The 23,465-nt window shown below is 38.7% G+C and overlaps 1 protein-coding gene across 2 annotated transcripts in view; it reads left to right on the top strand.

Annotated features, from left to right (window-relative positions):
* Trio (trio Rho guanine nucleotide exchange factor) overlaps positions 1-23,465 on the top strand; it is a 319,531-nt gene that overhangs the window by 125,362 nt on the left and 170,704 nt on the right. For both annotated transcript variants that reach the window (XM_042695165.1, XM_042695166.1), the window contains exons 9-10: positions 8,049-8,279; positions 21,277-21,399. In XM_042695165.1, the coding sequence (XP_042551099.1) occupies positions 8,049-8,279; positions 21,277-21,399 (354 nt within the window). The remainder of the gene's footprint in view (positions 1-8,048; positions 8,280-21,276; positions 21,400-23,465) is intronic.

Below are 23,465 nucleotides of genomic sequence, written 5' to 3'. Positions count from 1 at the left end.
TCAGGGGCACCTGAGTCAGAGGGAGTAACTTTTACCCTCGTTTTGACTTCCACTGTGCGTGTTTCAGTGCGTTCTCGGTCGAATTTGACCCATTCCTTTTCCTTCTTACTTCCCAAGACCTCCTGTACTCTTTCTAGGCCTAATGTTGCCTCCTCCTCTTTCTTCTGTGAGATAGCATTACCCATACTAAGAGTTTCACTTACCCTGAGAGACCACTTAGCCTTGGCCCGTATCTTTTCCTTCAGTTGCCCCACATTGGGCACCAGATGTCAGGTCTTCGTCTGTCCCATGAAAGATGGACGGGGTCCAAGGAAAGAATGTACGGCTGCTTGCCCATTCCCCAGCCTCCCTTAGCCTGGGAGACAATCAGACGCAGCAGGGAGTCAAGTCAAGCAGGAAAACTCATTTATTAACCCAGAACAAGCCTTTTTTAAAGCAAAAAAGAGCAGGTGGCATGGCAGGGGAGGAAGAGGAACCATTCACTGTCAAGGTCACACCCTATCATGCATCTAAGCTTCCAGAGCTGGTTATGCACTGAACGTAAAGCAAATTGGGCTCTGCCCACTCAACTCCCTCTCAGTGCCATCTTTGCTGCCCATGTGCTCTACAGAGTCTACTTTCATTCCACTTATCTGCCTGAGTTAGGGAGAGTAAATACTGCTGTCTCCTGGTCTAGATTGCAATTCACACACCGTTTTTAAAGTATGTAGAGCTTTACTGTTTGTTTTAGAAATCTAACAGCATTTTAAAAGGTATATTATATTATTTAACATATCCTTGTTTAATTTTCTGTTGCCTCCAATGTACTTTATAGACTTTATAGTGCAGACTTTATGCAACAGTGTACTTCATGATCACAAATCTGAGGCATATACTGTTATTGATCCTGCTGTTGTAAATGAGGAAACTGAGGTATAAAAATGATGTGACTTGTGCCAGGTCAACAGCTGGTGGCATGGGGTCAGCTTTATGAGCCCAGTCAGGCTAGCTTCATGCTGTCTGTCACTACTCTTTGCTGCTGTTGACAGTCATAGCTACAAATGGGTTATAGAGCGTCATCTTTGCCCTGTCTTGTTCACTGGGCCCTCCATACAGGTAGCCTCTATGACTATGGTTATACTCCTGGAAATGTTGAGGAGGTAGTAATTCTGTACACTGCTTTTACGTAAGGCTTTCTCCACTTTTCTTCTTTTTTTTTAATTTAAATTTAATTGTAAAGGTGATGTATAGAGGGGTCACAGTTACTTAGGTAATGAGTACATTTCTTTTTAAACAGTGTTACTCCCTCCTTCATTTTCTCCCACTTTTTCCCCTCCCAACCTCCCTTTCCCCCAAGCTTTAAAGTTCATGTCTAACTTAGTATCTAGTGAGTATCATGTTGAATTGGTCCCACTGTTTTTTTTTTTAGTTCTTTTTCCCTTCCCCAAATCAGATAAAAATTATATACAAGACAAAGGGTACAGGAATTTGAAACAGTAACAAGAAATAAACCAAAGGAAAAAAAAACTGCAAACAGTACAATTTTACAACAACAAAAAAAATTAAAAACCTCTTACCAGACGCTGGTGGCTCACACCTGTAATGCTAGCTACTGAGAAGGCTGAGATCTAAGGATCGAGGTTCAAAGCCACATGGGCAGGAAATTCCATTACAGAAAACCAGAAGCGGCGCTGTGGCTCAAGTGGTAGAGTGCTAGCCTTGAAGAGCTCAGGGACAGTGCTCAGGACCATGACCATCGCCCCCCCCCCCCCAAAAAAAAAAAACCCTCTTGTTTTCATTTCCTAGAGTTCATTTCCATAAGCATAATTTTATATGGTCTTATGCATATAGCTGTTGAGTCATTGTGATCTTCACTTAAGTATATCCTCCTTTGTTCTCAGTGTGTGAATGCTTAGAGAGCATTTACCCAAATCAGCATGCACTAATACCACCAGCACAACCATGTTCATTGCAGCATTTTTTGCTAAGATGAAATCAACCCAGATTTATCTCAGTGGATGAATGGATCAAGAGAATGTGGTATATTTCACAATAAAAAAAAGAAAATGTGGTATTTATACAGAATGTAATTGTTTCTATCAGGAAGAATGTCATTGCCCCATTCATAAAGAAATTGAAGACTTGGAAGAAAATTATAATAAGTGAAGTAAGCCAGACCCAAAGAAAATTAGACTATGTTTTCCCTCATTTGTAATAACTAGAATATATCTATAAATCTACAAGTTAATCCAGTGGATAGTAAAAGACAAATAATTATATTTGGACTGATTAATTAAACAGAACTCTATTTTTCTTTAGCAGAAGCATCTATATGCCCTTTGTTAATGCGAATGATTAGTTTGAAGCTTAAGAAAATGTTTTAAAATACCTCACAGAGGGCTGGGCATTGGAGAGGTTTCAGGGAACAATTGGATTTTGGTGTGGCAGTTCTTATGCTTCACTGACCAGCTACTATTTTCATGCCCTTGAATACAGGTCAGGCTGGTGGGTTAAGTGGGCATGTAAACTACTATACCTGCTTGAGAATGTGTTTTATCCTCCTTCCCGAGAGAGCTGATCTGTATTTGTTTTTCTAGCCACCTTTTTGTCTAGGAAGACCCACCCTTACTTTAGCACTATTTAATGTTTCCCATGGAATTAAAAAAATAATTAACTTTGTATTGTTTCTGAATTCTAAAATGCAGTGTTTCTTAGTTAATTTAGTGGACTAGTTTATTAAGAACTGTTTATATTAAGGACAGTCTTTTATAGTATAATTGAAAATTGAACAGATTTCTGATGTTTTATCACATTGATTCATGAGGATTATGCAAGTTCTAAAAAACCATTAAGTCCTTTTCCCTAGTGTCCCATCTTTGCAAGCTAATTCCAATCTATAATACAGAACGTGAATGACTAATTATGTGCCCATGTAATGAAGCCTTTCCTCATCTACTTATGTGAATCTTTTTCTCTGGAGCTGTACTTTGATTGAAGTGGTAGCTTTATAGCCAGCCATCTGCATACCCCTGCCAGCCCAAGATGAGATTTCATGGCTTTCACTCACAGATGACTAGCTTTAAGGAGCTGGTTACACTCTCTGTGTATATGACCAACTGAGAAAATGCAAGGTACACACCTGTATCACCAGTGTCTCCTTCCAGCTGAACTGGCCAGTGCAGTGTTATCAGCACTTTTAGCTAAGTGCAGAATTTTAGTGGTCACCACTATATTATGTTGTGTAAAATTGGAACATCTTGCTGTGGGAATTTATATTTACCTATGGAATATTTTATTCTGTTTAAATTTTAAGATAATAATTCAGAGTTATTTGGTAGGAAGAACCTTTAAGTTAAGGTCTTAAACTGAGTTTTTTTTTAAGCCTAAGAACATGTTTATAATAGAGTCAAAAGATAATAGAGTTAAAAGTTCAGAGACAGTAGTTTGAACTGGGTCAACTGAAAAGATTTTTCAGAGGAATAATGAGTTGTTTTATCTTGTAAACTATTTAACATTTGAAACAGATTTGGGCCTACAGAGAAATGGTAGATTGGTATTGAGAACTCCCAGAATTTCCAGATTTTAGTGTATACCACATTTGTTTCAACCTCTCTCCTGTCTACCTCTACCTCCATATGAACATCCTTTCCACAGTGCATCCCTCCCCATTAGTATTCCCCCAACTATTCTAATAATGTTCGCTCCTTCCTTCCTTCCTTCCTTCCTTCCTTCCTTCCTTCCTTCCTTCCTTCCTTCCTTCCTTCCTTCCTTTCTTTTTCTTTCTTTCTTTCTTTCTTTCTTTCTTTCTTTCTTTCTTTCTTTCTTTCTTTCTTTCTTTCTTTCTTTCTTTCTTTCTTTCTTTCTTTCTTTCTTTCTTTCTTTCTTTCTTTCTTTCTTTCTTTCTTTCTTTCTTTCTTTCTTTCTTTCTTTCTTTCTTTCTTTCTTTCTTTCTCTCTTTCTCTCTTTCTCTCTCTCTCTCTCTCTCTCTCTCTCCCTTTCTCCCTTTCTCCCTTTCTCCCTTTCTCTCTTTCTTTCTCTCTTTCTCTCTTTGCTTTTTGGGTCTGGAATGCCTTTCAACACTGGATTTCACTGACAGATCTTATCAGTTTCTATTCAATTGGGACAGTCTTAATTCTTTTCCTGCCATGATGGTTTAAAGAGTGTAGGCCTTTATTCCTACCCTAACTCTACTTATGGGGCCTACTCAGTCCTTATAGACTGTTGAGGCTACCACCTTTTGGCTAGTTCAGCCTCTTGACCTGTCCCATTCTGGGAATGTTAACCTTGGTTGCTACTCTGATTAGTGCCTGCAAGGTTCCTCATGTACACAGTTACATTTAACAAAATATCTCAGGTGGGAGCTAGTAGTTCATACCTGTAATCCTTGCTGCTCAGGAGGCTGAGATCTGAGAACCTCAATCCAAAGCTAGCCTCAGCAGGAAAGTCCATGAGATTCTTAACTCCAGTTAACCACTAAAAAAACCAGAAGTGGCACTGTGGCTCACCTGGGAGAGTGCTATCCTTGAGCAAAAACTGCTCAGGGACAGTGCCCATGCCCTGAGTTCAAGCCTCATGACTGGGGGGAGGGGAAGTTTGAGCCTCTGTTCATTTTCAGATTTTTTTTCAAAGCCATAGCATCCACTGAAGATTTCATCCCATGTTGCCTCCTGGTCATGGTAGCCACCCATTTCCATCATTCCTGCGGTATTTAGAATTTTAGAGTTTCTGCCTGGAAGAAGAACAAACCTTCATACTCCCTTCTTTCCTTATAAAATCTTATTACATTCAGTGGATTATAATCTGATAATCTTTTGATGCCTACATTCTCCAAATTTGGCTATTGAGAGCCCCTTTCTTGGTCCTATTGAGTTGTTCATCTCACCTTTTAATACCCTTTTTACTTTATGGCATAACAAAATGCTCAAGGCTCATCTTGTACTTTCCCTGCCCATTCCTATTTTTTGTAAAATGTAATGCTTATTTGTTTGTTTTTTGGTGCTGGTATTGGGCTCAAAGTCAGGGTCTCAGGCCCTCACTTAAGCTTTTTTTGTTCACTTGAGCCAGGCCTCCATTTCTTACATTTTGCTGGAGATAGAGCCTCACAGACTTGTCTGCCCAAACTGGCTTCACATGTTGAGTCTCATATCTCAGTCTCCTGAGCAGCTAATTATATGCTTGAACTACAAGCATTTCAATGTAAAATATGATCTTGATTATCAGGACTATGAACTCTATATTCCAAGAAGAACAAAGAGTAGACTAAAAATGAGTTAATTTGGTCTTTTAAAAAATTCTAGAAACACATACCATTGATTAATGAAGGCTACTTTTCTTTTTGTAGCTGTTTTCCCTTTTGGGGCTGTGTTGTTCCTAGAAACTAGACAAAGTTTAACTACTATGTGCAGCAGAGTAAGTTTATTTATCTGGTAGAACTACACTGTATACTGTAAACTCAATACTTTGTTTTAAGTACTGAAAGCACATGTGAATATTTTGTTTACTATAATGTAACAATCTCTTCTTCCATTAATTTTTTTCTGCTTATTCTATATCATTATTAGAATCTTCCTTCCTTCCTTCCTTCCTTCCTTCCTTCCTTCCTTCCTTCCTTCCTTCCTTCCTTCCTTCCTTCCTTCCTTCCATCCTTCCTTCCTTCCTTCCTTCCATCCTTCCTTCCTTCCTTCCTCCCTTCCTTCCTTCCTTCCTTTTCCTTCTTTTCTTTCTTGTTGTGGGACTTGAACTCTGGGCCTGGGTGTCTGGGCCTGGGTACTGTCTCTCAGCTCTTCAGCTCAAGGCGAGTACTCTACCACTTGAGCCACAGTGCCACTTCCAGTTTTCTGGTGGTTACTGAAGAGTGTCATAGACTTCCCTGCTTGTGCTGGCTTTAAACTACAATACTCAGATCTCAGCCTCCTGAGGATTACAGGTATGAGCCACCAGCACCCAACTCACATATGACGTTTAAGTGTATATGAGTAAATTGTATAAGTACTATGGTATAAGTTAGAGACAAAAGAGGGGTGATTTGTGTTAGAAGTATATTTCGGTCTATAAGTACTTAGGTCTATCTAAACTACAAGATAAATATTTGATGTTAATACTGATCCTATATACAAAATTGTTGTGAATAGAGCAACTACAGGTATTGGCTAGACATGTTATATTGGGAATGGAAATGCTGAGAATGGTGTCACTTCAGTGATGTGGTATTTTAAAATGTGCAGTCTTAAAGACAAGCAGGGCCTTGCTGAAGCCATCTCAGTAAACCCCTTGTCTCCAAATCCCTCAGTGTCCCTCCCTTCCTCACAGTCTTTGCCAGGCAGTGCCCAGACAGAGAGGTCTCCCACTCTAGTAGGCATACATTTCCATTTCCTGCTTTTGTTTTAACACATTTTGGTTTAGTTGGTTTAAGATGGTTTTTCATTCTTACCCTGTTGTATTAGCTGGACTTTTTTTTTCTAACTTTTGCTAAAAGGTTGTAATAGATAAAGTTTGAGCTATGAAGTCTTTATAAGTAGCAGTCAGCACTTCCACCAAATGTCTCAAGTACAGTTCCTAAAAAATTAAGAACTTTACAACTTGGTGGGGAAGGGAGTAGGGATTGGTAAGCAGGAGAAAATGAGGGAAGGGGGGATCACAGCCTTTAAAAAGAAATGTACTCATTCCCTTACTTATGTAACTGTAACCCTCCCCCCCTCTGTTAATCACTTTCACAATAAACCTTTTAAAACATTAACTTGTTACATTCCTATACAACTATACTTCTTTGAGGTTAATTAAGAAAGGTTAGAAAGCATCAGACATCTCTATGGTAGACGTTGGGTTTTGGAAGCTCCAGATAAATGATATTGTTTTCCTGTTCCCTTTGTTCACAAAGGAAATCTGAACTATTGTTCCCTTTACCTAGAAGTCTCAGGGGTTTCCAGGTTCCTGGCTGTATGAGTAGAAAGGCCCTGGTGATTTCTCCTTGAGCTGTCCTGTTTCATATAGCCCGTGACGCATGTGCCATGCATCCTTTGTGCTTTCTCACTGTAGCATATTCTCCAGTGCTTCTGATATAATTACTCAGCAGTCTTAATAATCACTTATAAGTATGAAAATACAGGTCTTTGCTTGTTCCTCACCCTTTCTTATTTATGTAGTTAATTTAATGCTTTAAATTTAGTTTGATAATTTGATGCTCTAATATAACACTGAAATCCCTCTTTTAATCCCTCAGAATTCCTTTTTTAAAAAAAAAGTACTAAATAATGGCATTGTTAGTTTTTTTATTTTGTCAAGTAAAACTGTTGTTCACATATGTCAGAAAGTTCGATCATATTTTCTTTCCTTAATGCTAGGGTTTTTTTTCTTTTTTTCTTTTTTTTGTGTCGATTGTGAGGCTTGACCTCTGGGCCTGGGTACTATCCCTGAGCTCTTCAGCTCAAGGCAAGTGTTCTACCATTTTAGCCAAAGTGCCAGTTCCAGTTTTCTGGTGGTTAATTGGAGATAAGAGTCTCATGGACATTCCTTCCTCGGGCTGGCTTTGAACCTCAGATCTCAGCCTCCTGAGTAGCTAGGATTACAGGTGTGAGCCACTGGTGCCTGGCAGTACTAGGTTGTTTTTTAGCCAGTTTTTTAAGATTTAGTACTATAACTTGACTCCATTGTGATGATTTACTCCATTGTATTTTATCATAGTATCATGAAGGAAAACTCTTGCTCTTGAAATTTAATTCAGGTACCCAAAAATGGAATTTAGATTTGTTGATTCATATTATTAAAGGCAAACTGTTTATTAAGAATACTACCTATTAGTATGTTAAATGATAATGAATATCTCTTAGCTTGATATTTTTTACATTTGACTTTATAGGTAACTGATGGGTTGATTTAAATTTACCTAAAATATGCATTTGAGTAAACCTCGTGTGTGTGTGTGTGTGTGTGTGTGTGTGTGTGTGTGTGTGTGTGTGTGTGTGTGTACGTACCGTACACAGTGCATACACATGCACACCCAAGGTAGTTTCTGCAGCCCATGCTGATTAAAGTTATACATCTTGAATAATGCTCGTTCACATTGCTGGCAGGTAAGCCAAGATGGGAAGTCACTCCTTGATAAGCTGCAGCGGCCCTTAACCCCTGGCAGCTCTGACTCCCTAACAGCCTCTGCCAACTACTCCAAGGCTGTACACCATGTCCTGGATGTTATTCATGAGGTGCTGCACCACCAGCGGCAACTGGAGAACATCTGGCAACATCGCAAGGTCCGACTTCATCAGAGGCTGCAACTCTGTGTTTTCCAGCAAGACGTGCAGCAGGTCAGTGCCGGGCCCTACTGGGCTCTTCTTCATAGACAGTGACTTGAAATTCAAGATTTGTCTGTTTTCCAGTTGCTTAAACAGTGAGCTAATGATGCTTTTGTTTCTGTATGGTAGATAGTTCACTTTGTGGTACACAGTAGATGGTTAGATATTGGTCACTGAGCAAAGTAGATTTTTATGACTGTTTCTGGGTGGCAGTGGAATAAAATAAGACTAAGTCCAGGTTTTCAGGCAACCTTGTTAGAGAAGGTTTTGAGGAGTAAAGCTGTGGGACCTTGTAAAATGTGCTATAGCTTCAGTGATAAATAAAGTAATAATTATGTCCTTGTCCTAAAATAGATAAAACATAAGGTGATCAGATGCCTGTTCTGGGATGAGTTGTGGGTACTCAGGGTGCCATGATATCCAGGAAATTGGTCTAAGCCAAGTGATTTGTCTTTTTCTTGAGGATCAGCAATTCCATGTGCAAAGTTTAGGCATGTGAATCTCAGATTATAGCTTTCCAGAATCATCTGAATGGATTGAGCTTTTGGGTTCTGATGAACACATTCTCCTCTAAATGTGAGTCTAATTAGTTCAAAGTATTTTTAATGGTCCTGTAGTTTGTGATTTTTCACATGCTATTCTTTGTTTCTAATGCTATTTTTTTTTTTAGTACTCTGAGGGTTATGTAGGGGATATACTTTAGGAATGATTGTTCTGATATTATTCATGCTTCTTAAAAATGTCTTTTTTTTTAGTCCAAGAAGAAGCTAACTGCCAGAGAAAGAATGTAGAGAAGGGAAAGAAGAATGTGAGAAAATGGAACTGGCAGGGTTGAAGATAGGAATTCTCATTTTTATGGGTTGCTCAAAAACTTTATAAACCAGGAATGTTAACAGCTTAAATATAATTATAAAAAGATTTTTCTTGGATCAAGCATAATGAGACAACCCATGTACTCTCTGAGAGGGATTTATTTCCTCTCCCAAGGGAGCAGCCACAGGCTGCCCCCTTTCCCTGCTCCTTTGGGGTACCTGATGGCTTAGGACCAAGTCACGTGACAGTGCAGCAGTACAAGAAAGGAAATCTTTGGGAAAAGGATGAGGAGTACTAATCTGGCACCAAGTACTTAATGCACTTAAATTTGAAAATAGCAAACATTATGTGGTAATTATGATAATTATGAGTCCAATTCTTCCTTCTTTTTTTTTTTTTCTGTCATGGGGCTTGAACTCTGGCTTGGGCACTGTCCCTGAGCTCTTCAGCTCAAGGCTAGTGCTCTACCACTTAAGCCACAGTGCCACTTCCGGTTTTCTGGTGGTTAATTGGACATAAGAGTCTCATTGTCTTTCCTGCCTGGGCTGGCTTTGAACTGCAGTCCTCAGATCTCAGCCTCCTGAGTAACTAGGATTACAGGCATGAGCCACCAGCACCCGGCATGAGCTACTCAGGAGGATGAGATCCAAAGATTGTGTTCAAAGCCAGCGTGGGCAAGAAACTCCATGAGATTCTTATCTCCAATAAACTACTCAAAAAAAGACAAAAGTGGTGCTGTAGCTCAAGTGGTAGAGCATTTGTCTTGAGCAAAGGAAGCTCAGAGATAGCACCTAGGTCCAGAGTTCAAGCCCCAGGACAGGCAAAAAAAAAAAAAAAAAGAATAGGATATTATGTTAGGCTGAATGTCAGCAGAAGAAAATATTTTGAAATCATACAAATTGGTCCTATTAGTATTCCATAGAAAATAGATAGTACTCATTAAGGGAAATACTTCTTCTTCATAAATTATCTGGAATGGTTTGGGCCTGCTCTGAAAGCAGGAAATTGTTTAGTTTGGAAAGCAAAGAGCAAAGCCAGTAAGATTAACTAAAGGGAACACCTTGATAGTAGAGTGTGAAATCAAAACTGTCTTTAGAACTCAAGTAAAAGATAATAGGTACAGAGGTTTTTGCCCTATTATGCATAGAATAGAAGAGATCATCTGAAAATAAGTAATCAAATGGGCAGGTCGGGGGAGGAGGAGTGGTCCTTTGGAAAGAAGTTATCAACAAGAGATAGATTTCTAAAGACAAAGATCATCTAAATTCACAAATACTACAAGCCAATCAGAATCCTTTTTCCTTGGCTGTTTTGGGGTGATGAAAAGTGTCAGCAAATACTGTTGAGATAAATGATTTCATAGCTGAATAAAATAGGTATGAAGTGATTAGCATTTTATGAAAATCTTCCTTCAGAAATTTTTTTAATGACTAACGAGGGAAATTTATTATGAAAGCAGTCATATAATTACATATGAGCTATGATAATAGATAAGTACATACTATAAACATACAAGTTATTATAAGTTAAAAATTAGGAGTCAATAGTCCATAGTCATCCAAAATGGGTGAAACAATAAGATGATGTGGAATTATTGTAGAAATTCAAAGGTAAATACCATATTAAACAAACAGAAGTGCTGAAACTGATTTTTCCCTAGGAATATATTTAAGAATCCCTTCAGAAATTCTTTTATCTGTTATAGAAATACTTGAAAAAAACACAAATTTTTAAAAACATGATTGTTTAGGCTTAGTAGTTGGTTTGGAATGATAGTGAGGGGGTATAAGTAAAGGAGGTCATGAAAGCTGCTATTGCATGGCACTTGTTCTATGTCCAAATCAAAGCTGGGTATATAGGAAGTGGGAACTTTTGTACAGGTTTGCCCAACACACATGCTGGCTACTAGCAAGACCTTTCCTTTGACATCATTAACTTAAATGAAACTAGTGCCACATTTCATTGTGATCAAATAATTTATGAATTTCCACTGTATGTTTACTGTTAGAGTAGCCCTTAGTGAATGTTTGGATGAATTAGTTACTAAAACAATTGGGTTCTGCATATGGTTTAGTTTTCTATGCTATTTGTTTTTTTTTTTTAACGTTGTTCATATCAGATAGTAGTCAAGGAAGTAGTTAAAGCAGGATGTTATTAATCTCACCTGCCTAGAGTTTGAGTTTTTGAGGTTCAGTTACTCCAGTACCACAGGGTGGTGCCATGCCCCATGAGTCTACTTTCCTAGAGCAGGCCAACTCCTCTATCAACACTTCTTAAGCAAGGAGACCTCTTGGAAAAAAGCCTCCTGTTTCCTCCTGTCAGTTCTTCATTTATAGCACCTTCCCTGTGGAATTACCTCATGAGAGATTTCCCTCCAAGTTACCATTGAATCATTAACTGTGTGGTAAACACAGCCAGATGTGGTGGTGTCATTTGTAATTTCAGCTACTCACAGGGCTTAGATAGGAAGATGACTTAAGGCCCGAAGTTCAAGGCCTGGGCAACATATCAAGATCTTACCAACATGACAGTTTTTATTTTTTTATTTTTTTTGGTTGGTCGTGGGGCTTGAACTCTGGGCCTGGGCACTGTCCCTCAGCTCTTCAGCTCAAGGCGAGCACGCTACCACTTGAGCTATAGCACCACTTCCCAGTTTTTAATTTTTAAATAAATTCAGTGCTTCTAATCTAAACTTACTTTAAAAAAATTAAAGCAGGAGCCAGTGGCTCAGACTTATAATTCTAGCTACACAGGAGGCGAAGATTTGAAGATTACAGTTTGAAGCCAGACAAGACAGGAAAGTCTGTGAGTCTGTGAGATTCTTCTCTCCAGTTAAATCACCAAAAAAGCAGAAAGTAGTGATGTAGCTCAGATGGTAGAGTGCTAGCTTTGAGTAAAAGGAGCCCAGGAACAGTGCCCAGGCCCAGTGTTCAAGCCTCAGGCCCAGCAAAAAGTAAAAAAATAAAAATAAAAAATTTAATCACATGCTTCTCCAAGGATAGAAAGTTAAATGGCTTCAAGTTCCTTTTCTCAAGAAATTTATAATCTAGTTAAAGCAGGCTTTTTCCTTTTTATTTTTGCAAATGGTTTAATAAAAATTTCTGTCTTTGACTATGTCAGGTATAATGCTGCTGGGCATAAATTTGAATCAGATCATCAAGTTGCCACTGGTGGTTATTAGGTATAAATGAAAATTTAGCTCCCTTATCCATGGTTTCTCTTTGACCTTACAAATGTAGTTGGAGGGCATGTCTCTGCTTTAGTAATCTGGACAAATTTGTACCTCCCTGATAGCTTTCTCTGTAGTCTCCTCACACTTCAAAGATTCAATATGAAATGAAAAGTGAAAAGTCCTACAGTATAGGTTCAAGTAACAATTGTCATACAGGGATGGGAGGGGGCTTATGGAAAAGAACAACTCTTGAGTTGTTCTTAAAAGCTGCAAAACAAAGTCAGTATGTTGAGCAGTGGGTAGTAGGGGTTGTAGTGAGAGCAGGGGCCTGCTGAAAGAGCCAGGCATCCAGCAAGGTGGAAGGGAGGACACGGAGGTAAAGGTAACACAGTACCTCCATGGTGAACTTAGTTCTGTTAACCTTGTTAAGACATTAAGCTGCACTGAATGTCAGCATATTGGTGCAGGGTTGAATTGATTCTGAGTGGAGGTGGCAGTGAGTGAGGGAATAGTGGTGTATAGTATCAGCTCATCCCATGCCCCATGTGTTCTTTCTTACTTACAAATCTCCTTCCTGTTCATGCTCAGCCAGTTGTGCTTCTGCCCGTCACCCCAACAAGCCACGATGCCATGCACTTGATGGTAGTTAGCGATGGTGGGGTAGCATGTCCCCCAGGCCTCAGAAAGATTGTTCTGGTCACAGAGAGCGAGCCCAAAAGTTCAGTAACTGGCCAACTTTCTATGCAGATGTCTCTGCAAGTTTGCACACACTTTGGGCAAGAATTGAGGTCTGCAGAGGCAGACCCTGGGTTTTTCACTGGGTTTCCTAGATGTCTGGAAGAACAGATTCTCAGATTTGTTAAGTGAATGAGTGAAAACATGAAGAAAATTAAAAAATTCCCCCAGTTTTGTGAATAATTAAATGTTTGTGTAAAAGTTTATTCATTTAGTCTGGAATGGTAGAGAAAGATTGGCCTTAATATTACAACCAAATAAGTCTGGGAGGTTTGCCTGGATGAATGGCAACTTTGAGGTTAGGGAATTACAATGGATGAGAATTTTGGAGGCCTGTTAAGATCTCCAGTAGAGATTTTGGTTCTGCTGGGTGCCAGTGACTCACACCTGTAATCCTAGCCACTCAGGAGGCTGAAATCTGAGGATCACAGTTCAAAGCTAGCCTAAGCAGAAAAGCCTATGACATGCTTATCTCCAATAAACCACCAGAAAACCGGAAGTGGCGCTGTGGTTCAAGTGGTAGAGCGCTCACCTTGAGTTGAAGAGCTCAGGAATAGTACCCAGGCCCAGAGCTCAAGCCCCATGACCAACAAAAAGAAAAAAAGATTTTGGTTCTAGCTTGAATGCAAATACAAATCATCAATGCTGAAATTCTAACAGTAGGAGGGAGGTCAGGATATACTAAGAGGCAAAGAAATTGATTTCAGGCCTATAGAGAAAATATTCCACCGTTCTACAATTAGTGCTAGACAGCTGCTTTTTAGCCAGCTTGACTACAGGATGTACATTAGCCTACCTCCACTAGACCTGGCTCTCCCATGAAGGAAGATTTCCTGAACCTTCCAGCTTCATGCTCAAGAAGTTATATCGGGAAGAAATTTTCCTTTCCCACTCACCAGAATCGTCACACCTCCTTCTCTAGAACATCTCTTCTGCTTACGTCCCCACAGTTGCAGTTTTGGTTTCCTCTTGCAGGTGTTTGTTTTCTTGTCATATGCTAGCTGCATGTAACTTGCCTGAGGCTCTTTTAAAAAATAATCTGTTTTCTTCTCACTTAAACTCATGGTTTAGTGTACTTAGTGATATTCTAGGAGTCATTTTAAGAAAAGTCCTTCCCATATAAGAATAAGAATACAGAGAAAGGTGAAAGGGGACAGACATAATTGTATGTCTGTTTATTTTTTTTTTTATCATTTATTTGTTTATTTCTTTGTCAGTTGATGGCTTGAACTCAGGACCTGGGCACTGTCCCTGTTGCTCAAGGCTACCACTCTACCACTTCAAACAACAGCTTTGCTTCTGGGTTTTGAGTGGTTAATTGTAGATAAGACTTTCATGAGGACTTTGCTGCCCAAGCTGGCTTTGAATTATGATCCTAAGATCTCAGCTTCCTGAGTAGCTAGGATTACAGGCATAAGCCACCAGCACCCAGCTTGTTTTTGTTTTTTTTTTTAATTATTTTTTTTATTTTTTATTTTTTGTCAGTCGTGGGACTTGAACTCTGGGCCTGGGCGCTGTCCCTCAGCTCTTCAGCTTAAGGCTAGTGCTCTACCACTTGAGCCATAGAGCCACTTCGTTTTTCTGGTGATTAATTGGAGATCAGAGTCTCACAGACTTTCTTGCCTGGGCTGACTTTGAACCATGATCCTCAGATCTAAGCCTTCTGAGTAGCTAGGATTACAAGCATGAGCCATGGCACCCAGCCGTTTTTGTTTTTTTTAAATACAGTCAACAAATAAATGGAGAGACACCAACACCTGATAGAGAGGCTATGAGACATTGCTGCACCTGAATGGTACTACTATTCCTGCCGGTTCTTCAAAGCCCATAGATTCATAATGACTTTTGTCTGCTTCATTACACTCAATTCATCTAAAAGTTATGCACATCACAGAATTTGGAACCGGAACCTATCATTTTCCAAGTGATAGCCACACACCAGAGAAGTCTAGGAAGGTGACCAAAGCTCCCACAAAGCCCTGTAAAGCTTCATTGCTCTAAGTATGAGAAGATGCTTAACATCTGAGCTCATCAAAGAGTAAAACCAACATGGAGAAGAGGTGCTTGTTGGACAGTGGGGGGAGCCCAGAAGCTGCCCACAGCAGTGAGGAAAATAATGACACATGGAGATGTTTTTCTTAGACAGTAATCCTTGAAGAAAGTTGGTCTGTGTAGAAACACTAAAAAGAGTTCTCTGCACTGGCTTATGGCCTGGGAGCCTGCCAGCTTCCAAGCTGCCACAGACCTTGTTTGCCTCTCTTTGAGGGATCCTGTGGCTTGAGTTGATTAGTATAGTTTCCAGATCTCCCTGGAAAAGGAAAGCCATGAACAAGACTCAGCCTTTTGAAATAAAATATACTTGGAAAATTAGGAATAAAATGTCAGCCAGCCTAAGATAGGATTGGATTGTGGATTCCAACCATTTTAAATCCAACAGTATTTTGGTTTTTACTTTATAGGTAAATTTCTTTATCACTATAACATTGAATATCCTCAACAATGGAATCACCAGCCTTCAATAAAAATGAATATGAGCTAAACAAAAACCCTCCTTCTTGGTCAATTGCTTAGTTTCACCCTAATATTAGTCAGCATCATTAGTAATTTGGTATTTGGTAATAACACCAAAATACCACTGATTTGATTATCAGTAAGATCAAATGAAGTATGCCCAATTTTAAATTTTTTTTCAGCCTTAGCAATAATTTGATGAAGGAGTAAGTACAGCAAATAAAACCAGGTTGTTAATTTTGGTTTTATACAGAATTGAGAGTGGGTAGGGAGAGCATTTATACTTTGCAAGTGGAAAATGATTTTGTATAAAAGTTAACAAATCCTGAGTATTTTAGAATTATTCTAGTTTGCTTCATATTTTTGAAACAAAATACAGAATTAGATGGGGTACTATTTTAATTATGTACATGAAATGTTACTTAGAAGGGGCACTCATTAATATAACAAAACCATATTAACAGTTACTTGTATCTGTTCTCTGGCTATTCTTTCAATCTAGTGTTAACAGTTAATATGAGTTTGTTTAATGTATTCTTGATTGTTTTATGTTAGGTTTCTTATGTAAGTTTTACAAATAGCAATCTTCAAGATGCAACTCCAATGATAGAAAAGTTGCAAAGACTTTATAGGCTCTGATATGATGTAGTGATGGCTTAAGAGTATACAATTGACATTGAAAGCTGAGAGCTAGGGACTCATGCCCATAATCCTAACTACTCAGGAGGCTGAGATTTGAGGATTGGAATTCAAAGCCAGCCTTGGCAGGAAAGTATGTGAGATTTGAATCTCCAGTTAACCACCAGAAAACTGGAAATGGAAGCTGTGGCTCAAAGTTGTAAAGCATTAGCCCTGAGCCCCCAAAAAGCTCAAGGACAGTGCCCAGACCCTAAGTTCAAACCCCATGGCTGACTGACTGACTGACTAACTATATGTGTGTGTGTATAATTATAGTTACTTAGTTATATATATATATATATATATATATATACACATATATAGTTATATAGTTACATAGAGTAGAGTGCCTCCCTAGCAAGTGTGAAGCCAAGTTCAAACCCTAGTTCTATGAAGAAGAGAGGGAGAGATGCTGGCTGCTTCTGTTTAGTTATAACTCTTGGGAATAGAGATGACTTGGAGTTCACAGTGTTGGAAAGTTTAGAAATGACCCTATATGAATTGTGATCCATCTAGCAGAGTCTGGATAGCCTAAAAGGATCTGTAAATACCCCCAGGTCAAGTTCTACCACCACATTCTGTTGTCACATTTTGAAATAAGTTTTGGAAAAGCATTTGGGATTTTAGGAGACTGCATTCCCCTTGCAAGTACAAATAGAACAACAACTCAGTAGATAAAGCTGATACAGCATCATTTGGCAAGGATGTAGAGCATGATAATGATTAAACAGACTGCTTCAGTAAGTATTTGAAATAAATGTCTGCATTTTACAGGAACATATGAGCTGGACTTTGTGAGAATTAATTTCCTCTTTGGTGAAGTTTAGTGTTTTTTCCCAATTAATAATAATTACTTAGATATAGGAATCCACAAAACATGGTGAGTATTTGGTGGTAGGGTTTTATTAAAGAAAACCAGAATTCTAGAAAACTAGAACTGTGTCATAGGAGTACAGGTATGAGTGCCTGTGGCCTGTCCTGGGTATTTATTTAATAGCCAGTTGGTAAGTGTTGGCTGATTTGCATTTCTTACATATAGCCTTAACTATTCTAAGTCAAAAATATGAAGTCCCCCCCCCCCCTTTTTTCCCTCTCTCTACCTAGTTGCGCTGCCTGTATATGTCAACTGTCACAAAGAAGGGGTATTATATACTGCAGCTTAAGAGACTGCTGTGAGGGCAAGCTTACCTGGGTCCAAATCTGTAGACTGGCTCCTCCATAAAGTAACTGAGGATCCAGTCTTGTGCTGTATCTGTTAAATGGAAATTGGGATTGTTTGTCCCAGTGGTATACTGTAAGAACCATGGCTTCATGCACATACAGCCCATAAGTCATATTTGCTTCAGTAGCAGATGCTCAGATAATAACTATGTCAATCTTCTAATTAGGACAGTGATTTCCTTTTTAGAACAAACAGGGAGTTAGACTGAACATGATGCATGATTTCCTACACATTTGGCTTAAACACTTGTGTTTTAAGTGTGGCCATTGTATTTTGCCTTGGCCTTAACCTTGGAACTGTCATTTGTGTCCATTAGAGGGCACCAGCATACAGAGAAAGGAGCTGATACCATGCTGTCTACTCTGAGAGGAGAATTGTGTTGGGTTTCCAGCCTCTGGTTTTTGTTGTTGTTGTTGTTTTGGGGTTTTTTTAGTGGATTGCGGGGCTTGAACTTGGAGTCTGGGCTCTTTTGTTCACTTTGAGCCACAGTGCCAGTTTTGTGGTGATTAATTGGAGATAAGAGTGTCACACAATTTCCTGCCCTGGGCTGGCTTTGAACTATGATACTTAGTTGTCAGCCTCTTGAGTAGTAGCTAGGATTACAGGCATGAGCCACTGGAGCCGGGCTGCTTTTCTGTTTTAAAGTGAACAATTTCACAAGCATGTCTTTAACAATTACAATAAATACATTGATTTTTACAACTCTGTTGATCTGGGATATCTACCCATACTTGTAAAAGAAGCAATAGCTTTATAGAAGAGTTTGTGAATATTAGCTGGAATTCATAACTGTAGCCATTATTTTAATAATGTGTTTGGAATTTATTCATTCTTCTTTGAATCAATATGTATTTATTAGAAGGAATCTTATTTTCCTGTTATTTACATTTCTGTCTGAGGGAACTGATGCTAAAAGAACAATGCAGAAACATGAAGAAATGTTCATTGTAACCCTGACTGGTAGCTTTTATTTTCAGTTTACACTTCCTAGAATACCTTCATTATGCTTTTAAATACTATGTTTTAAGTCTTTTAAATACTGTGTTTCCTTCCGTTTTTAACTAATGTTTATATTTAATTTTGAAATCATGCCGTTATTTCATATTTCTGTGAGGTTAGCAGTAAAGATCAGATGTGCTGCTTTTTGATGGTTTAAAGTTAAAGAATATATGGATTATATTATAATTTTCTAGGGTTTTTTTTTTAATGTCTCCCTTAACCCTTCATGAAGACCTTACAGGTGGTAGACTGATGCCTACATATTACTTAGCTACCTCCAAATCCTCAGATTTAAAATACTTTATACTTCCCTTTTGCAGGGTATTAACTTCATGCCCAGAGGTATGTTTCAATAAATACACTCATTCTTAGAGGTACAGTGGGCTTAAAGTTGAGACCTTCCTTTAGGAGGAAATAGGACTTGTGTTTTATAAAGTGTACCAAGAAGCTATCATTTAGATCTGCCATGATGTCTGGTAGAAAATGAATATAGCACTAGTGAAGGAAAAGGAAAAGGACTCTTTTGTTATCTTATGTGGAATGTACTAGGCGAAAGCAAATGTGCTAGGTGTCAATTACATGGAAATGGGCCAGACGTGAGCTGTGTATTTGCCTCCCTGATGTTAAGATGCTAACCATAGATATTGTCAAATACAACTCACCATGATTACTACCACTGAGCAGGGAGGGAAACTGAAGCTTGGAAAGGTTACAGAATATTCCCCAAAGTAAGCCATCAGATTCTGTCTTTGCACAGGGGTCCAGCAAGGAAGTAGTGACAGTAAGAGGGCATTCAGAAGGAGAGTTGGAGACCCTTGGTGACAGATTAGATTGCATTGGCAGCACAGCCGGACCCAGTAAGAGTTACTCTACATATTACAATGCCATGTGACTGGCAGAGTGCTAGCAATGACAGAAAAGGTTTAGAAATGAACTGTAGTTACAAGGTAGGCATATAGCTTTGGACTGAGCACTTACTTTCTCTACCTCCCCACCCCCCAACAACTGCTTCTGTCTCAGCTGCTGCCAGTTCTGCAAGGGTCTTGACTGAGAACCAGAGGCTTGTAAAGACTGATAGGCATTTTATTTATGTGAAGTACTAACATACAGAAAGGCCATCAATTTTGAAGCACATTGGTGTTGAACAGTAGAGAGCAAGTTTATCTTTTTCTGCCAGCATAGATGATCTTTCCATGATCCAGGGGTATCATGGAAGATACCCCTTTTGTGGCAATGAACCTCAAGTTGAGTCTGTTTCATTTTGCCATCATTGAAGCTAAGGCTGGCCTCTTTCTAGTTTGCCCTTCAGAAAACTGTCTTTGCTTGGTATGCCACATTTTTCTTCCATCCACGTTCTTTCAGTTTGTATATTCAGGTACCTGATGTCATCTGAATGTTTGTGCTGCCTACAAGATTATGTTGAAATGCAATCCACCATTTACTGGTATTGATAGATAGGGCCTTTAGGAGGTGATTAGATCAGGGTTTAACCTTCCTGAGTGGAATTAATGCCTTGTACCCAGTCCCAAACTTGGACCACATGAAGACTTGTAGAAGGTAACCATCTTTAAGAAAAGAGCCCTCAGTAGATAGTGAATCATCTTGGACGTATTAAGCTCCTGAACTGTGCTCCTGCTTACAGATAATCTGGCCTAACACATCTTGCTAGAGCATCATAATGAACCAACACCACAGTTGCATACATCCAAAGTGTGAATCTTGAGCACTTTTTTCAGGGAGAGGAGTACAGTCTATACTTGGCTTTGAACTTCTGGACTTGGGCTTGCTAAACAAGTTCTTTACAACAGAGCTATGCCTCCAGCCCCATTTTTATCCTGCTGGTTATTTTTGAGAAGGGTCTTATAGCATGCTCCACATGTCCCTGGACCTAATCCCTCTATATTAGGCTTCCTGTGGTTGCATGGTACACACTATGGCATCGATTTCTCTCTGTTGAGATGGCTCCTCATGGACTTTTCTATCCAAGCTGGGCTGCAAACACAGTCCTCCCATTCTTAGCTTCCTAAGTACCAAGAAATGAGCTACCAGTATCATTAAGCCTTCAGCACTTTAATAGCACATTAACAAATACATTTAAAATATTTAAAATTGTTCAGATAAGTGTTTTTAGTTGGATACTGATATACTTGCTGTTTTGTGCTTTTCAGTCAAAGAGAGACAGTATTCATTTGATGTAATACAAATATTTGTTAGATATTGTCAGTGTCCTATTATTTCTCAGTAGGAAAACCAAGGACGTATTCTTACTGAGTCTCAGCTATGAACTCTATAAAGCATCAAGTTGTACGACTTTGTTTTTTTTCCTTTAGTTTAGTACATTTTAACTAACAAAAACCCTTAAGTAGTTGAGTTCATAGAATGCTTACCTTTTTACAATGTCTTACTTCATAGAATGAACTGTCCTCCAAGACCAGGGCTGAGGCATGTGTCTTGTTTTCTGAGGGTTTACTTACATACTTTGATCTTCTAATGTACACATAAGAGAAAATCTACAGCTGAACTTTAGGTACCTGGGTTGTGAAGCTTTAAGTCTTCAAAAATTACCTAGTTAACTGGTTCTGCATGCTTTAATAACTGCTCTAATGCACAGAACCTAGTCTGTTTAGTGGCTTAGTTGTATATAAAATGAAGTGAGAATGAACTGAATCATTACTGCATGTATTGTTTATAGAAAGATTTACGTTAAGATCTGAGTAAAGTCCTGGTAGAGAGGCCTATTTAAGGTGTAATTACCAAATGTGTTAATTTAGTATCTAAGTACTTTGTTCTGGTTTTCTAATATCTTAATGAATTGATCACAGACTTCACTGGACAAGATAGGCATTGATTTAATGACACGTGGCTGCATTTTATTGTAGGTGCTGGACTGGATTGAAAATCATGGAGAAGCTTTTTTGAGCAAACACACAGGCGTAGGGAAATCTCTTCATCGGGCCAGAGCTTTGCAGAAACGCCATGAAGATTTTGAAGAAGTAGCACAGGTAAATTAATCCTTTCCCTCTTTTCTTTCCTAAATGCTTGTGTAAATGGCTTTGAATCACAGTCTTAATCACCTTTGCTAGATGTATTTGAAATAAATCAATGATATTAAATACTACTTTAGAATAAGGCTGTCATTGTTGAGGCATGATTTAGGCCAGTACATATTGAATGCTTGTGTCATATTTAATGTATTATAGTTTGATAACTAGTTTGTCACATTCTAATTCATAGTCAGAGAATAATAGTCCTTATATTCTTTTTTCAAAAAATATAGTTTTATTGTCAAGATGATGTACCAGAGGGGTTTCAGTTACATATGTAAGGTAGTGAGTACATTTTTTGTCGACCGTTGTTAACTCCTTCCTCATTTTTCTTGTACCCCTCTCAAGTTCTAAAGTTCATTTCCAACATATATATTGTCATGTGAATATTGCTGTTGCATTGGTTCACCCTTTGTCTCACCATTTTGTTGTTCCCCTTCCTTGCCTTAGTTCAGATAAATGTACATATAATAGACAGGGTACCAAAGTCAAATGCAGTGACAACAGGAGTTTAACCATGGTGGGGAAAAGAACAAAAGAAAAAAGAAGTCCTTATAGTCTTGAATGATAGAACCATCATTGACTTTGTCTTATTTGCAGCTGTGCTAAGTGTGTGTTCTTAGGCAATGAGCTGGTATCTAATGTATTTAGTGATTGGGTTTATGATGTTTGAGCATTGGCTGTAATGCTCACATGCTGTGAGCCGTTTGACAAGTTACTTAACCTATTTGAAGTGATATTTCTAATCTGAACGATCCCTCTTCCTCTCCCCCTCTTTCCCCTTTCTTCCTCTTTCTTCTCATATACATCAGTGTGTGGGAATTATACAAAAGTAGGGAAAAGTTGTCTTGAAAAGAGAAGTTGTCTAAATAGGAGAATAATTCAGACAGTGTCATAAAACTAAGGAATGTCAAAATTCTTAAAAACAAGAAGAGAAAAATGACATCTGTGAGAGTACCTATTGAAATACAGTGACTTTTCTTCAGTAACCATAGATTCTAGAGGGCAGTAGAGTAGAGCCTGAACCTTGGGTTCTCTACCCAACTGAATTATCTTCCAACAGTGATGGTAACGTAAATAAGATGTAATAATCTGTCCAAAAGTAGCAGCAATTTCAGTAAATAGTAAATAAATTATATTAAAGACTAAAGATTTTCATATTGAAAATACTATACAGAATAGTTAATTTTTATTAACTATTTATTATGGGCACATCTAAAGCATAAAAATACCCAGAAAGTTTGAAAATAGTAGCTCTAAGAAAACAGAGGAGAATACTCAGTGCTTTGCTGCTACTGGGAAGTTTCAGTCCTTTCTTAGCACCTCTTGCTCCTGGGATTCCAAGGGTACCTGACCCTAACTGAAAGTTGGAAATGCTGATACCTATAATTGGACTACTTGGAAAGATGGGATTGCGAGGATCACAGTTTGAAGCCAACGTATGCAGAGAAGTTCACAAGACCCCTTCTCAACTGAGAACACCTGTTACTCTAGCTACACTGAGAAGCCTAAAATATGCATGTCATTTTCTGGGAGTTCACCAGGCAGAAAACAAAACTGTATCAAAAATAACAGCACAAAAAGCATGCCTACAGCCTGGCCAGCAAATGCAAAGCAGCTGAGTTCAAACCTCATCACTGGTCCTCTTTTCCCCCAGGAAAACCCACCTAAAAGTAAAAGAACTGGGAGAAGGACAGGGATTATCTCAAGTGATGCTGCAACATATCTGCCAGGCTTGAGTTTAATCCCTAGTACCCCCAGAAAACAAAAACAAGATTGGTTAGGTCATTTCTGGGGTTGTAGTTTGTGTGTGTGTGTGTGTGTGTGTGTGTGTGTGTGTGTGTGTGTGTGTGTGTGTGTGTGTGTGTGTGTGTGTGTGTGTGTGTGTGTGTGTGTGTGTGTGTGTGTGTGTGTGTGAATAAGGGTGTTGTGTTTTGAAGGTTTCTTTATAAAATTAATTCTGAATTGGTTTTAGCTTACAGGTCTTCAGCTAGCTGTTTATTAAAATTTTTTTCACATAGTGA

This window comes from Dipodomys spectabilis, unplaced genomic scaffold, assembly GCF_019054845.1.
Source record: "Dipodomys spectabilis isolate Male_0828 unplaced genomic scaffold, ASM1905484v1 ptg000179l, whole genome shotgun sequence".
Classification (NCBI taxonomy): Eukaryota; Metazoa; Chordata; class Mammalia; order Rodentia; family Heteromyidae; genus Dipodomys; species Dipodomys spectabilis.
The sequence above is the reverse complement of the archived record's forward strand: the minus strand, read 5'-3'. Positions and strand labels throughout refer to the sequence as shown.